At 35.7% G+C, this 18,414-nt stretch overlaps 1 protein-coding gene across 1 annotated transcript in view; it reads right to left on the reverse strand.

Moving 5' to 3' along the window:
• Positions 1-18,414, reverse strand: part of UBE2Q2 (ubiquitin conjugating enzyme E2 Q2) — a 61,210-nt gene that overhangs the window by 17,424 nt on the left and 25,372 nt on the right. The window contains exons 4-9 of the mRNA XM_058542162.1: positions 17,491-17,547; positions 14,571-14,711; positions 11,480-11,564; positions 9,833-9,893; positions 8,963-9,053; positions 2,669-2,727 (exon numbers count right to left, since the gene is read on the reverse strand). Coding sequence (XP_058398145.1) covers positions 2,669-2,727; positions 8,963-9,053; positions 9,833-9,893; positions 11,480-11,564; positions 14,571-14,711; positions 17,491-17,547 — 494 coding nt within the window. The remainder of the gene's footprint in view (positions 1-2,668; positions 2,728-8,962; positions 9,054-9,832; positions 9,894-11,479; positions 11,565-14,570; positions 14,712-17,490; positions 17,548-18,414) is intronic.

Raw genomic sequence — 18,414 nt, forward strand, 5'->3', positions numbered from 1 at the left:
GTATATACCAACATACAAGTCCCTGTTGGCAACAGTAGTTTGGGAGGAATAGTAACAGCTAATGCCAGACTACAGGGAGCTAAAGAGTGAATAGGAAGCGAAGAGTGTGGTATGTACACATTGCTTGTGGGAACATAAATGGTGCAGACACTTTGGGAAACAGTCTAGAACTTCACCAAAAAGTTTAACATGGAGTTACCAGAGGACCTAGTAATTTTGCACATAGGAATATAAGAAAGAGAAATGAAGCGTGTGCACACAAAAATGTGTACATGAATGTTCATAGCGGCATTATTCATAATAGACAAAAGGTGGAAACAACAAATATCTACGGGTAAACAAAATGTGGTATATCCATACAATGGAATATTATTCAGCCATAAAATGGAAATGAAGTACTGATATACACTACAACATGGATGAACCTTGAAAACATTTTGTTAAGTGAAAGAAGCCAGTCATAAAAAGCCACATTTTGTATGGTTCTATTTATATTAAATGTCTAGAATAGGTAAATCCATAGAAACAGAAAGGAGATTAGCGGTTGCCAGCGGATGGTGGGGTGGGAAGGGGAAATGAGGAGTGACTGCTAATACTTATCGGGTTTCTTTTGGGGGGGGGGGGTAATGAAAATGTTCTGAAATTAGATAGTGGTAATGGTTGCACAACTCTGCATATACTAAAAAACACTGAACCGTACACACTTTAAAAGGGTGAGTTTTTATCATGTTATTGTATCACAATAAAGATGTTATTTAAAAAAAAAAGTTTGGCTATGACAAGAAAGAAAGAAATAGGGTAGTAGCTAGGAGGAGACGTTGGATATAAAATATACGGAACAAAAATTACTCAATAATCTGTCCAGAATCACACAGTGCTTTAGCCTGATTCTGAGATTGCAAACTCTGTTTTATTAGTCCTTCACGTTTTTTAGTTCTTCCTAAGTCAGCCAAAAATTCCTCCCTCCTCACTTAAGAGCTGATTGCCAAGACCAAGTCATTTAGATTCTGTCTGAAATTAGCATTCACCTTCGTTCGTCTTTCCATTCCCATTACTACTGTATGAGTTTGGCTGTCATCACTGCACCTAAGACAATCAGCTCTTAACTAGCTTTGCCTTCTTCCAGGCTTTGTGAATACCATTTGCCTTGGAGTCTCTTCTACTGTCACCAGATTTATCTTTCTAAAACACTCTCTTTACTGTTATTTTCCTCTTCCTGAACTAGTTAAAGAAAGATAAATTCAATATCCATGGGTAATTTGCTTACGGGGGAAAAAGAAAAAAAAAAAAAATCACCAAATTTTTTTGTCACCAATCCATGGTCTTGTTATGACTATAAGATATTCTGTCAGCACAATTTCTTACAGCTCTTCTATATGAATTCTACCCCTCTTGTGTTATCGCTCAAACTGGTCTAGTATACTCTGAATACACCATGCTCTTTCCCAGATATGTGATTGTGTTTACTTTTCACCTATATAATTTCCCTTCAACCTCCACCAGCTGACCAAATTGATCATAAATTCTCAAAATTCTTAGGATTTCTAACAACAGAATGTGAAAAATCTATACTAGTCAAGTTAATATCAGATTTCAAAATGATCTGATAAAAATATTCTTATATATTTATCCTGAATTTACAAAATTTTTCCAAATATTTTCCTTAATCATCTATAGCTGCCCCTATTTTTTAATCTAAATGAAACTATTACTATATCAGCCATAGAGATGATCAAAGTAAGAATTGAGTCTTTTTAGATTTTAATCACCATAATATGGATTATCTCACGAAGTGGAATTGGTCAGCTGAACATTTCAGAATTCTCAAATTAGTTAAATTGCTCCTACTTTGAGGGTCTACAGAACATTTCATAACTAACCTAGGTACAAATTCTGATCTTCTCCCCATCCGCCACCTAAATTCTACTCACAAGAAAGCAATACAAACTTCAATAAAAATGCATGACAATTACCATTTGATTCTACCAAACTGAATGAAACAACCACCTTTAGAAGGAATTAGAAAGGGCCGGCCCCATGGCTTAGCGGTTAAGTGCGCGCACTCCGCTGCTGGCGGCCTGGGTTCGGATCCCGGGAGTGCACCGACGCACCGCTTCTCCAGCCATGCTGAGGCCGCGTCCCACATACAGCAACTAGAAGGCTGTGCAACTATGACATACAACTATCTAGTGGGGCTTTGGGGGGAAAAAAAATAAATAAAGTTAAAAAAAAAAAAAGAAAACCAATTGTTTAAAAAAAAAAAAAAAAGAAGGAATTAGATGGCGAGCTCTATCGGCCCATGAGATTTCCTGTGATTATTCCTAGGATCATAGGCATGTGGGAATCACTGTAATCCTAACTTTCTCTAAATTTTCAATCACAATTTATGTTTCAAAAACTTCTGATTCTTTATGGTGAAATGTATACAATTAGGGGCCATTAAAAACTCGACCTATAAACATTTTAATGGTTTATATCAATAGTTCTCCAATTGTGGTCCCCACACTAGCAACATCAGCTTCATCTGACACTGTCTTAGAAATGAAAATTCTCAGGCCCCACGTTAGATCTACTGAATCAGAAACCTTGGGGTAAAGCCTAACATTCTAGGCCATCCTCCAAATGATTCTGATGCACACTATCAAATAAAATAATCACTTAAACTTACCCTCCTGAGAGAACAGGTAACACCACTCGAACAAATGGAGGATCAAATGGAAAGTTATCCTAAAAAGCAAATATGCAAGTTTAATTAATTTTAAGACCATCCTTAATTATTATTTAGAAGATTTAAAAATAGTCTATAAAGAATATGTACATTTATTATCTGATGATGAGTGAGGGTCATACAAGTAAAAATACCAAAAAATAAAATGAAATAAAAACCAAAGCAAATAAAAATGAAGTTAGGATCAGGCCCAAACAGAACAGCGTTTTGGTAAACTTATTAAATATATGAAGGGGTTCCACTTCCAATAGAATTATATAAAGGAACAATTCCAATAATCATGGACTAGATAATTCCAATCAATCCTCTGAGAACTGGAAAAGATAGGCAAAATGTAACAATTACAGAGTTCACATCAGGAAGAAAAAGGGAACTCCAGAAAGCGGGGCCGTTTTCTCCCTTAGAATTTCTTTCAATTACAGAAGAAGAAGGCAGGAGGTTAAGAGGCTAAGAGTCTCACAGGGCTACGGAGATAAAAATTGGACCTCTGGGTCCACCAAGGAGAGGCCTTTAGAAGTCTCCCACACTTTAGGCTGGGACCCTGAAGGACAGACTGCAAATTGTCCTGACTGACAGAGAATGAAGTCCACCTTTACATCATCTCAATCCCTGACTGGATTCAGTGATCCTGGGTTGCTAGTGCCCAAGCCCCTGACAGGTGCAAATGTAAATGCTCTCGGGAGAAGAATATCATCCACAGCTTCAAATTAGCTCTCTAATTTTTCATATGTTATATCTATCGCAAAAAATTACCAGTATGTGAGACTTAAAAATACAGCATGATCAGAAAATGAAAAGCAAACAATAAGACACAAAACCACAAGGGATCAAGATAATATAGTTATCGGACAGATTTTAAAATAACTGCTGAATATGTGCAAGGAAAGAAAAGACAAGATTGAAAATCCCGGCAGAGAACTAAAATTACAAAAATGAACTATACAGAAATTCTGAAACTCAGAACTACAATAACTGAAATTAATCTATTCAACCACAGCAGAGACTTGGCAGAAGAGAAATTCAGTATACTGGAAAATAGGTCAGAAAACATCCAGAATGAAGCCAGGAGAGAGAAAAAGGTAGAAAATACAATACAGAGGGAATGAATGTACTGAAAAGGCTTATCATACATGTAGAATCCTACAAGAAGAAGAAAGAATAGGACAGAAGTAATATTTGAAGAAATAACATCTGAGAATTTTCCAAAACTGATTCAAGTCTTCACAAGATTTAACCACTATAAATACTTCAAGAGAAACAATGAAAAATATAAGAGAATGATACCTTTGAGGTGCTGAAAGAACTAAATTTTCAACCTAGAAATCTACACCCAATGAAAATACTTCCCAAAAATGAAGTCAAAATAAAGATATTTTTCTATCAGCAGACACACACTAGAGGAAATACTAAAGGATATTCTTCAGGCAGGAAAAAGATGATCCTAGATGGAAACCTGGAGAATAAGATCATGAAAAGAGCAAATACACATGTAAATCTAAATGAATATTGACTAGTTATATAACAATGATGTGTAAGGTTTTAGATAAGGATAGAACTACAATGTATGACAACAGCACATATTTGGCAGGGGGTACATGTCCATGTTCTAAGGTCTTTCCATTGACAAGGAAAAAGAAAATATACATTAACATATTTATTTTAGACTTTGACAAGTTAAGGATATGAATTATAATTGTAACGTACTAAAGAAGAGTAAAAGAATGTATAATAAGTACCAAGATAACAGAGGTGAGAAACTGGAGTAATAAAAAAAAAAAATCCAAAGGAAAGAGAAAAAGGAGCATGGAGCAAGAAGGACAAACAGAAAGCACTTACAAGATGGTAGACTTAAACCCAAATATCAATAATAACAGTAAATACAAATAGACTAATTGCTCCAATTAGACAGCAAAGATCATCAGACTTGATAAAACTGTATGAAGAGAAGATGAGAGAAAAAAACCTCAGCTAATTCTCAGGCTCCCAAACATAATTCCCTTTTTCAAATTCTCAGTCCTACAAACTAAGGTTTCCAGAAGAACAAGAGCTTTTTCTCTTAATGAACTCAAGCAAAGATGGTAGCTGAGGTGGCCAAGAGCATTAGAGGTCAGTCTCTTGGTGGCCAGGAGGCCAGGAAGGTGGCCTCTCACTTTCCTACAGCAGTGGGGTAGGGAAAAGGCAGATTGCTTTTAATGAAGATATGTCAGGAAGTCTAAGAGAAATTACCTCCAATTTGTTCAAATAAAAGGGGATAAGGAAACAACTAATGCCTTTTAAAAAAACAATTTGAGGTTAAGGGAGCTAACCAAACATTTGTTTCATCCAATTATTTCCAAGGAACACAAAAATACAGTTTTAACTGGAAGAATAAGCAGCATAATTCCAGTAACTTACTTTAACTCCCTACCTCTACCCAGCCTCAAATAAGATTCTGAGGAACATATAAACTATGAATTCAATCCTAATAGGAGAGGAAGATAAAAAGCACACAGATGATCTTAGATTTCTACTGCAAGGTAGAAAAAGAAGAAATCTACGCACACAAGATACCAACTTAATGACAGTTATTATAATCCATTTCCAAATAAGTAGTTCAACTTTCATCTATAATTTAACAGATATAATGAAAGACATAGATGCAAAGCTTGGTAAAGTACAACTTCATTTAATCTCCTATTTTTTATTTATTTTTTATTTTATTTTTTTTTGTGAGGAAGATCAGCCCTGAGCTAACATCCACGCCAATCCTCCTCTCTTTGCTGAGGACGGCTGGCCCTGAGCTAACATCCGTGCGGACCTTCCTCCACTTTATGTGGGACGCCACCACAGCACGGCCTGACAAGCGGTGCGTCGGTGCACACCCAGGATCCGAACCCAGGCCGCCAGCAGCGGAGTGCACGCACTTAACCGCTACGCCAAGGGGCCAGCCCCCTATTTTTTAGATCTTTAAATATGTGATCCCAAAGGAGTGACTACAAAACCTCTTTTAATTGATTATGTGGCAGTGAGAATTACCTCCATTTTAAGTAATTCCCCAGAGTAACTCTTCTTCATCAAAACCCAGGGGTTCTATTCCATAAACTGTACTGTGGAACTCAGTAATCAAGATTTTACAGAAATAAAAAGGAGTTTCCTAGGCGGTAGGCAGGCAGCCTTGAGGATGACTGTTAAAATAGTAAACTAACTCAGAAACTGAGAATCTCAGGGTTTACAAGGATCTCATAAAGTTATCTGATTTCCCATACAACATCTTGGCCTTCCAAGCTATTCTTAATGATGAGAAACATTCTATTTTTGAAAGACTATATCTCCGGATGGCTCTAAATAGTTACAAATCGCTTTCTTATATCGAGTTGAAAATCACCTCTTTAGTTTGACTTACTAGTTCTAATGTCATGCCTTATGTTCATCAAAAACAAAATCAAACTAATGCTTCCACATACACAGCCCTTCAAATAGCTGAAGATAAACTATCATGAACTCCCATGTTCTCCGCTCCATATCCACAATTTAATCAGCTATCTTAGGACATGGAATGGAATCTCTTTCCAATTCTTGCTATTATTCTCTAAATGAACCCAAATTTGTCTAAATAAACCCTTCTTAAAGTACTACCTCAGAATTCAACTCAGCAACTCAGATGTGGCCTGAAAAGCCAGAATACCACTTCCTTAAAAGCACAGCATGATGGATTTACCAAATTGCTGACAAACCTAATAGATCCCATTCCCTCCTGCCCCTATCCCCATCCCCATACTTGTGTTATGCTATACTCAAGTTCCATTTTTTATTATTCATGTCTCTCACATCGTCACTGTGGTCATCTGAGGCCATAAATACTGTTCACGCTCCTTCCTGTGAATCCTTCTTCCTGAGTCATACCTGCTATCCTCCAAAGTTTTTGAATCCTGATACTAACAACTTGGCAATTTAGTTTAAGGTCCTCTTCACAAGGTCAGTTAGCTCAGGGCAATCACATTCTTCCCAGGCCTCTTAAGAAATACTCCAACCCTAGCAAGGGCCCTTCTTTCTGGTATCAGGAAGCATGGTCCAGAAACAAATCCAACAGGATTTCAGCCATCTACTTCCCAGATTGTCCCCGCCCTAAAGTTCTACCTAGAGCAGGAAAATTTAATGAAACACTTTCTGCAGTCACAAGTCCTTCAGTTCCCTGGTCAAGATTTCATATTCTCTCAAAGATACCCCTCAAGGAGGAAGTGAGAGGGGAGAGGCCCACAGGGGGTTTCAAAAGTACTGACAAGGTTCTATTTCTTAAGCTTGGTGTTGGGCACATTGGCATATGATTTAACATGATTAGATTTTTCAGGCTAACCATATTCTGCATGTATTTTTTTTTTTAAAAGATACCTTTCTGTTTTTTTTCACCCTACAAATCAGTAAAAATGCAGTCATTAGCAACTTCAGTAAATATATACCAGATTCACTCTCTAGGAAGATAACCCAGTTGACAACCACAATAGTTTCTACAATAACAAAACTGAGGGAAAATACTGACACTTGACACTTGGGCTATTTGAAGAAAGTTCAATCATAAATGAGGATATATCCCCAAATAAGAATAAATACACACAAAAGTTAAGTAAGATGCTTTCATAAAATTACTCCTTTTGCAAGTATAAAGGAAGTATTCGTTCATGTCTTTGCTTCCTTCAAAACACCTCATATCCATCCACTCTCACCTATTTCAACCACCACCAACCTTCATTACTCCTTGCCCAGATTAAAATCAAAGCTCTCAATTAGTCTCCCAGAAATCTACTCTATCCTATTACCAAACCCTACTCTGATGCTGAAGGCATAATCATTGTTTTAAAAAAATAAAATAAAAAGCCTAACAGGTCAATCATGCCCCTGCCTCAAAAGCTCTACTGGTTCTTTACTGCAAACAGGTAAGATACCAGACTCTTCATCACGATCTCCAAAGCCCTAGAGCCTTCATCACAGATTTCTCCCCAGAAAACTACAGGCTCTTGAAGAACAGGGATTAAATTATAGATGCCTCCATGTTCTCAAGCCTTCCACAGCACCTAATGCATTGAAGTCTACCTAACTGAAATGGAAAAATATATATATCTGCAAGACAATTGTTGCATAAATTTTTCTTCTCAATTTAAAAGAACAAGTCAAAAAAAAGCTCCACATAATTCAAATATAACTCCTTAGAAACACTTCCTAGTCTTTTTTAACAAAAGATTTAAAACCACTATATTTATCCAAATTCCACATTAAATCATTACATTTTATCTAGATTCCACTGCTTTTCTTCTTTACCCTTTATTTTTAGCATCTTAAAGAAAATTTATTAAATATAACACAAATTCAGAAAAGTGTATAAAATATAAAGGTACATCATTACACATCACTGTAAAAGATGTGTCCACGTAATCACCACCCTGGTCAAGAAAGAGACTATATAGCCAGTATCCCAGAAGGCCCCAGATGTCCCTTTCAGCTCATAACTCTCTCCTCCTCAAGCAGATGTACTCACCATCCTAAACTTTATGGTATTAACACCTTTACTTTTCTTGATAGTTTTATCGCCCAAATATGAATCCATAAATCAGTATTTCTCAGCCTTCTTTTCATTTTTGCCCCACTGAGAAACCTTTTTAGAAATACTTTTTCTTAATTCCGCCCCCCAAGAAATTTTAACACCACAGACATACTGTGTATCTGTTTACGTACTTGGCCCCTTGAAGGGCCACAGACCATTATAACATCTAAGATTTTTTCACTCCAAGGACCAATTTTCACTCCATTTTGGGTGATACTGCGTCCACTGAGAATGCACGCCCTAAACAATATAATTTAGTTTTACTTATTTTTGAGCTCTATATAAATGAAATCTTACAAAACAAGTTTGTGGTCTGGTTTCTTTTGCTCAACATTGTGTTTAAGATTCATTTATCTTGCTGCACATAGCTCTATTCCATTTTAAGAATACCACAGTTCTCCATTCTACTGGAACAGACACTTGGGTTATTTTTATTTGGGGTTATTACAAACAATGCTGCTCTGAACATTCTTGCATATGTCTCTTGGTGCACCTAAGTACTCATTTCTGGCACAGCATATACCTAGGAAGAGAATTCCTGAACCACAGGTTATGAATATCTTCTATTTTACCAAGTAATACCAAATTATTTTCCAAAGCAGTTGTCCAAATATACATTCCCATTAGAAGCATATGGAGTCCCCTTACAATTTTCTTACCTTAAAAGAGAAGTTAAGCAAAATATATTCTATGCCTTCTTTTTCTTTTAAGATCTGAAGATCACTGTGCAAAGGACTATCAGGATCGACCCTAAGAATTATAAAACAAAAAACAGTTCAAACAAAAAGTCAGAGATTTTTTCTTACTAACCTCAAAAATGAACCAGTCCAAGAGCTAAAACAGAGCCCCTAGGGTTAAGTTCCAAACAGAGATGGTCTAAAACTGCTCTATGATCCCTGGAAAAACAAATCACTATAGCCTCCCACTCCTTGGGATTAAATGTCCAAAAAGAGATCACAGTCATCTAAATCTGTTCTCCTAAGGGTATCCAAAGTTAGCAGTTATTCTAAAGGAAATGGTCATATGTACATAATTTTCTCAGGAACTCAAAAAAAAACTTAATCTGCTTCTTTAAAATTGTATTATTAGACAAGGGATTCAAGGAGACAAATTTACCATGGACAAGACCAGAAAAAATGAAATCACTAACAAAATCTAAATTTGTCTACAACTTTTCTATATAGTCAGGTCCTACTCAAATCCCTTATTTCAAATATAAACTGGTTACCACAATCAATCTCAAATTATTAATTATGCTTTTATTTCTATAGTTCCCAACTGTCTCACTAACTCCATGAAACACTTTATCCTACAGCTGGTCCTTCGTTTTCTCCTTCCTCTTTCTCACTTTAACTAGTAAGCCTAAGAAATAGCTCATTTTAACAACTTGAGAACTATTTCTATAGAAATAGGGTCTAAAGTTCTAAGTAAAAGCCACGGTATAAAGGTATCAAAATTAAGGGGAAAGAAAATCTCCATTGTGAAAGTCTACCACTACAGAGAGTTGGTTAGCATAAAAAGCCACTTACTTCTGCAATTTAACATGCCAGTCATATAAACTGTCATTTATGAGTTCCACTGAATAAATCCCTGTAAAGATATAGGGCATGTTAGTTACTCTTCATTTGATCTTATAACTAGTACTTTGGTGTAAATGTATACACTGAATAGCCAGCAAAAGCTAGAAATTTTGCTATTAAAACACAGAACAACTAAGCTATATTGTAAATATTTTGCCACTGGAGCCGAATATCTTATGTCATTAACAGATAATTAAAGCCATCAATGGAGAGGATTCTTTAATGAGTTGAGAAACTGTTTCCCATTACCTGTGAGTGGAAGAAAAAAAGATTATGCAAAATCATATGTACTTAAGACTTTTCTTCTAAGCACATGCAAACATTTCTATAAAAATGGAATTCCACTACATACATAGTTTTAAAATCTTTCTTCAACTTTCTGGGGCATCTTTCCAACTCTGAATATAGAAATCTACTGTCAATCTTTTTAATAACTGTAGTAATTTGTTTCATGGATATACCATAATTTAACCAATTCCACCCTATACCTAGTTATTAATTTTTTTATTTTTTGATACTACAAACATGTTATAACAAACAAGTGATTATTTAACATTTAAAGATAAACCAGTATTCAAATCTTTAACTGTATTCTATTAAGTTTCTACAGATAAACTTTTAGACTTCTTATAAGAAAAACCGTTAGGACACCAAAATTCCTAATAACTCAGAAACAAGTTTGGCTTATCTTGCACTACATACAGCAGGGGTTTTTTTGCTTGTTTTTTGTTTTTATTTTAAGTAAGCACTAATGATTTACATTTGATCACTCTGAGAATTTCTGAATGGATCATAATGCTACCTTTTCAACCAAATTAAAGTTTGGCCCTTTCCCTTATTTAATACTGTTAGAATCTCTATAACAACATAAGAGAATTTTACTTCAAGTAGAGAAGTTCCACAATATTTAAATCTTGTTGGGTAAGAAAGAACACTCTTAAGTCAAACACTGAAATGAAGAAAAAAACACCATCTATTTTTAAAGTAATACCATAACTACCTCTACAGTAAGAGCTGATTATGTTGTTTTCAAAAAAAAGGAAAAAAATCATAAAAATCAACTTGGCAATAGTGTTTTGTACAATACGGTCATGTGTTGCTTAATGATGGGAATATGTTCTGAGAAATGTGTCCTTAGGTGATTTTGTTGTTATGCAAACATCATAGATGTTTGTACTGACACAATCCTAGATGGTATAGCCTACTACACACCTAGGCTATACAGTACTAATCTTATGAGACCACCGTTGTACAGGCAGTCCGTCAATGACCAAAATGTCGTTATGTGGTGCATGACTGTATATTCATTTTATTTACTTTTCCAAAGCAGATATGACTTATACTTTTCTCAGAAGATAAAAATCATACAAGAGTTCCTTCCCATCAGCAAGAAGATAAAAAAATATGATGTCTCCATAAAAATAATTTTTAAAAATCCAAAAAAACAAGTAAACATCCTATTTTAACCCCCACCTAAAATCAAGTTAATAAACACTTCTGTTTCTGTCCAGTTATATTACGAGAAATGAAGCTTACCACTTGAAAATGGAAAATAGCATAAGGACAACAGAGACAGCAGAGATCCTGAGGTCTTACCTGTTTTATAACTCTGTGATCTGTATATGTCCCTGAGCTCTTTCATAAGTCTATCGGAAGCTTGCACAGACCCAGACACTGCACCCTGAAATATAAACTTTGCTGTTTACCAGGATCTATTGAATCAAATAACTAAAGATTTAAGGTATCTGAAACTGAAATAAAAGTTTACAATGAGATTGTAAAAATGGATCACTGCTCAAAATTTTAAGAAGTCAAAAAAGTTTAATTAAATCAAGGATTATGAAGTTTGAAGAATATAAAATTGGGGACAAGTCTGGTTCATTTACTATTTCTTATCATCTGAAAAAAGAAAAGTCTAACCAATATGTTCATATCAGTGTGGCCCTTCCAATAGCCTAGAATTGAGTATGAGCCTATTTCAAACTCCATCGATTTTTTTTTAATTATTTTTTCTTTTTTTTAAGATTTTATGTTTTTAGAGCAGTTTTAGGTTCACAGCAAAACTGAGAGGAAGGTAGAGATTTTCCATACAACTGCCCCAACAATGCACAGTCTACCTCATTATCAACATTCCTCACCAGAGGGAACATTTCTTACACCTGATAAATCTACATTGACACTTCATTATCACCTGAAGTCCCTAATTTACCTTAAGGTTCACTTTTGGTACCGTACATTCAATGGGTTTGGACAAAGGTATAATGACATATATCCATCATTATAGTATCATACGGAGTATTTTCATTGCCCTAAAAATCCTTCATGCTCTGCCTATTCATCCTCCTCCCCTTGCCAACCCCTGCCAACCACTGATCCTTTTACTGTCTCCATAGTTTTGCCTTTTCCAGAATGTCATATAGTTGGAAACATACAGTATGTAGCCTTTTCAGACTAGCTTCTTTCACTTAGTAAAATGGATTTAAGGTTCCTCCGTGTCTTAACAGCCCATTTCTTTTTTTAGCAGGGAATAATATTCCATTGTCTGGAAGTGCCACAGTTCATTTGTCCATTCACCCACTCAAAGATATATTGGTTGCTTCCAAGTTTTGGCCATTATGAATAAAGCTGTTATAAACATCCCTGTGCAGGTTTTTGTGTGGGCGTTAAGTTTTCAATTCATTTGGGTAAATACCAAGGAGCGTAACTGCTGGATCACATGCTAAGAATAGGTTTAGTTTTATAAGAATCTGCCAGACAGTCTTCCAAAGCTGGACCATTTTGCATTCCCATCAGGAATAAGTGAGAGTTCTTGTTGCTCCATATCCTCGTCAGCATTTGGTGGTGTGAGTGTTTCTGATTTTGGCCATTCTAATAGGTGTGTGGCGGCCCCATAGATTTTTGAAAATACTAGAAGACCTTCACCAGGATACATTATTAACTAAAGTACAGTTCCATTAATCAGACTATAAGCAAGAATGTTATACTGAGGGTCTAGTTTACCTATTAAGAAATTGAGAAATAACATGTTTGCCTGCATGCACTTGGTTTCAATTCTTTTCAGTGTTGGGACTTCTTTAAAAATGAAAATACACCAATATCTTATCCTAAGACTGAATATGAATGGAACTGTTTATCATAAGACAAAAACATTTGGAATGCCTTTTGATTAAAAAAACCTGAGCATGGAGCCGGCCCGGTGGCGCAAGCGGTTAAGTGCGCGCGCTCTGCTGCGGCGGCCCGGGGTTCGCTGGTTCGGATCCCGGGCGCGCACCGACGCACTGCTTGGTAAGCCATGCTGTGGCGGCGTCCCATATAAAGTGGAGGAGGATGGGCACGGATGTTAGCCCAGGGCCGTCTTTCTCAGCAAAAAAGGAGGAGGATTGGTGGATGTTAGCTCAGGGCTGATCTCCTCACAAAAAAAAAAAAAAAAAAAAAAAAAAAAAAAACCTGAGCATGTAAAATATAAAATGTTAATCGCTACACTACACTTTGAGGGGGGAAAAAATCAGGTTTACAAAGACGTTACTTCCTAGCTGTGTGACCTTGAACACATTACTTAACTGGTTTAAAATCCAGTTTGACATCTATTGAACAGGGAGAATATTTCACACAGTGATATGAAGATTAAATGGGAAGATATATAAAGTTTAAAGTACTTAGGTTAGTGTCTGTCACGTGAAAGTGTTTAATAATTTGTAGCTGTTCTAACATACAGACTGAAAGCAATCACAAGACATAGAAAGTACAGTAAATATCATTAATTTAGATGCCACAAGCTTATTTTTTTAAATAATCAAGATAAGGGCTGGGCTAAACTTCTTTGCTCTCTGAAAAAAAAGATTTGCCAATTAAATTAATACAGTAGGTAAGACTGAAAGAGGGAGAGTAATCTACCCGTTTACAACACTTGGCATCTGCTTGCATAACAATTCATTCCCTGTGTTTGAGAACCTATGCCCAAGATAAAGGAACTGGTCCTCAGATTTCATGGTTGATAAATAGCTCTAATACAAGGCAGTAAGTAAGTACTAAGTGTTGAGACAGACAGCTAGACTCTCATTTGATGTTTCCCTACTCTGGGCATTTTATATACATCATTCTCATTTATTTATTCTTCACAGCAATTATCCAAAAGGTATGTATTGTCCACATTTTAGAGTTGAGGAAACTGAAGCCACATAGTTGTGTTTGTCCCCAAACTCAGTGTTCATTTCACTCCCCCAGGCTATTTCACATAAAAGAAATGTTAAGCCAAAAGAAAAGTTACTTTTGATTTGGTCAGAGCAGGACAGACCAGATGGCAGCTTCATGGAGAAGAAAGAATTTGAATTGTACTTTATACGAGAGACCAAATTCAAATATACAGATCCCATAGGAGGAGGATAAGCAGAGAAAACAGCATAAACAGGCTGGAAAGGGGACATTATACAGTGAATAGTAGATGATTCCAGGATGTAAAAAGCAGATGAACAGGGTAGAATGTGGCTATCAATAGATGAGAAATGTTAAAAAAAAAAAAAAACCCACACAACTCAGGCAACAAAACAAATGGCTGAATCCACAACCAAGGCAGGGATGGAGGAGGGCAACTGAGATTGGTATCCTAATCAACTGTCCTGTAATTATATTATTACCTATAACTACTTACCTGCAAAAGTCCAGGTTCTAGATATTTACACACACTTACATTTAGATGGTCTTGCCTCTGAGTCTTCCTAATTTTCTCTAATATTGCCAAGTTTTCTTTTTCAATTCCTTCATCCTCTGACTTTTTTCCACTAATAGGCTCTTCTTCCTTCATCTCATAGTGATCCAAGTCTTCTATATCCTACAAAAATAATAAAATTTTAGCTTATTCAAGCTTATGCCAAAAGTTAAATTATTCTTGACTCAACAGGGAACAGAAAAGAGAGAATACACGTACTCTATGTAGAGGGGAAAAAAGCCTTGACACTCAACTCAAATTTTATATCCTATATTCTGTTTAAAAGCTAGAATCTGGGGGCCGGCCCGGTGGTGCAAGCAGTTGGGTGCGCACGCTCCACTGCGGCAGCCCAGGGTGCGCTGGTTCGGATCCCGGGCGCACACCGATGCACTGCTTGGCAAGCCATGTTGTGGCGGCGTCCCATATAAAGTGGAGGAAGATGGGCACAGATGTTAGCCCAGGGCCGTCTTTCTCAGCAAAAAAAGAGGAGGATTGGCGGATGTTAGCACAGGGCTGATCTCCTCACAAAAAAAAAAAAAAAAAAAAAAAAGCTAGAATCTGAGTAAAGCATATTTTAATAGCTTACCAGGTCGTAACTATTACCAAATAGGCCATCTTTTAAATCTCCTATTAAGAGGAACTTTTGAAACAGTTAGCACCAAGTATCAAGAACCGTAATTATTCATACTTTGTTCTAGTAACTCAACTTCTAGAAATCTATTGTAAGAAACTAGTCTAAAATGTAAACACATATTTAGGCATAAAGGTGCCTATTTCAACTTTATAACCACAAAAACAAATACAAAATCTGCATGTGCAAAATTACTAGAACAGTTAATTCCATCGAATACCAGAAGACCATTAAAATGCCAACATAGCATAACAGTTTCTTCTGTACCAGTAATGAAATAAAAAACACAGAACACAAAATTGAATATATAGAATCTCAATTATGCCAAAATAAGCACAGAAAGAAAGAGACTAGAAGGACATATACTGAAATATTAATAGTTATCTCTAGAGACATTTAGTACCTTTCCTTCTTTTCCAAGTTTTCTGTAGTGAGCACCTATTGATTTTTATAATTAGGAAAAAAGTTAGAAAAAGAATTTGAATAATATCTCTAGGCCAACATCTTTAATCACCACATCATTCTCTTCCCTCCTTTCCTTTTTCATCTGCTCTTACACATATACAAATCTATGCAGAATTTTTTTAATCCTAACTTTTTTCTATTATCTTACTTCTCTTTACTTCAATCATCAAAATCTCTAAAGGAGTAGTTTATACTTACTATCTCCATTTTTTCAAGCAGACTAATTCACTGTGATTTCTAGACTAGGTTAATGACCACTTGCATGCACATTCAATGGTCTTTTTCTTGAACTGCCATCTCTTCAACTCCTATCATTCCCTTCTTATTCAGCCCCTGTCCATGACTCCATGCTTCATGGAGCTCCCTTCCCCTAGTTTGCACCTTTTAGCCCCGATCTTCCATCCCACATTTGTTTTCTTTAGAGTTCTCACTAATGCCCTTAGCCTGTATTTTCTCCTATACCCTCAACCTCAGCCACATTCCTATCCACAAAACTTCTTCACTTGAGTATTAGTCAGCACAGAGCACAATTCATCATCATCCTTATAAAACAATATTCTCAGCACAGTATTCTCTGCTTATGACCAATATATAAACGTTTGTCTCTAATTCAAGACTTTTAGCCATCTGCCTTTTCCAGTCAACCTTGCTTTCTTTGACTCCAACACATCAATCTTCTCCCAAAAGGACAGTATCCAATGCACCCAAACACACCATGCCCAAGGTTGTTCCCAGCCTTTTTTAGCACATTATTTTACAGTATCTTCTTTTCCCCTATCCTAACCTGACATCTACAAATGTCCAGTCTCCTACCTTTCTAGATTCCCCTAAATGTTGCTTTCCCTTCTTTATATTACCTTGTGAGGGAAAAAAGAAAGGTACATAAACTCTTTGAGTACAATGTCTACTTCATTTGTATACTGGACTCATGGAAAAGGTTTAATGTTTTCATGCAGTTTATTCCACCTAAGTTAAAATACACAAAAACATTAAAAACGAACTCTCAAGCCCAAAAAAGTCACTCTAGTTGAACAACGTTAATTATTTTACTCCCCAACTCACAAAACAAAAACAAACCCACAACTACTTCTTTAGTTCTAAGGCATTCTAAGAAGCATATTTTAGATGTAAAATTTTCCAAATCAAGAAAATAAGGCAATAACCTGAATTAATTCTAAGATCCAAAACAGAAAAATGTTTTAAAATCAAGACCATAGAATTCAAATACCTTTTATCTGCTCAATGTAGAAACACAGATCTTCATTCTAAAGTTTACATTTAAATGCAAAGCTTCAGAGCCTGAAAACCTCCTAAAATTGTATCAATGACTGGCAACTAAACTTGCCTAAGCTCAATGTCTTTGAAATTTGTCCGATGAAATTCTTAGATGATTTTTTCAATGTGAGATAGTTTCCTTACTTCCAGTGAGTAGTCCCTGAAATGTTCTCAAATTCTCCTTTTATTCAAACATGGAACTTTTTAAACTTAGTAGTTTCTCTTCTTAAAAATAACCCAATATAGGTTAAGTATTGATTGCTATTAAATGTAAATATAATTTTAGTGCTAAATGTTATCAACTCTTATTTTCAAGGAAATCAAATCCAAGGACATCAGATAAGCAATTTGCTCAAAAGCATACCATTTAATTAGAGGTAAAGCCAGATTTTAGAATTATATCCAATTCCAAATACAATGTGCTTTTCATTATTCCACATTAACAATGGTTTATAAAGGAGATTAGAGAATTACTAAAATGTTCAAAAATGAAGATATTTATAAAATGTTATTCTTACATAAAATACCTACTTCAGCCATCTCTTCCTCTTCCTCCTCTTCTGAAGTCACTTCTTCTGTTGTCCCATTCTGAAAAGGAAAAAGAATTTGCCAGCGCTACACAGAATAAATAAGCACACACTGAGTATATTAGAAGACTTTAGGGACAAACTATCTAACCATCTGTCACCACAATTCCACTAAAAGCTCATTAGAGTTGAAACATTTACTTTTTAATCAACTTTGATTTGACACATAATATCTATCAGCTTTTAAAAAAGAAATAATTTTGAACAATTCAACTTATATGTCTTAGGAATAAACAAAGGCAATTAGTGAAATATAAACCAAAACTGAAAAAATTTTAAAAACATATTATAATTTAAAATAAGAAAATATTTTATACATATGGCTATGTGTATAAGGTCAATGGCTTCTTTACTTAAAATAAATAACTCATGGGGCCAGCCCCGTGGCTTAGCGGTTAGGTGCGCGCACTCCACTAGTGGCGGCCCGGGTTCGGATCCCGGGTGTGCACCAATGCACTACTTCTCCGGCCATGCTGAGGCAGCGTCCCACATACAGCAACTAGAAGGATGTGCAGCTATGACATACAACTATCTGCTAGGGCTTTGGGGGAAAAAAAGGAGGATGATTGGCAATAGATGTTAGCTCAGAGCCAGTCTTCCTCAGCAAAAAGAGGAGGATTGGCATGGATGTTAGCTCAGGGCTGATCTTCCTTGATAAAAAATAAAAATAAAAAAATAAAAATAAATAAATAAATAAATAACCCAAATCATGGATTCCTTAAAATATCTACCTTTTTAACTTTGAACAGCATAAATCTTTCCATAAATTCAACTACTTTACATTTAAAAAGGTCAAATGTGTTACAAAGAAATATACATTGCACAAAACTAAAAATTATAAAATGATCACTACTAAAGAGCTATTTTT

This window comes from Diceros bicornis, chromosome 5 (assembly GCF_020826845.1).
Source record: "Diceros bicornis minor isolate mBicDic1 chromosome 5, mDicBic1.mat.cur, whole genome shotgun sequence".
Taxonomy (NCBI): Eukaryota; Metazoa; Chordata; class Mammalia; order Perissodactyla; family Rhinocerotidae; genus Diceros; species Diceros bicornis.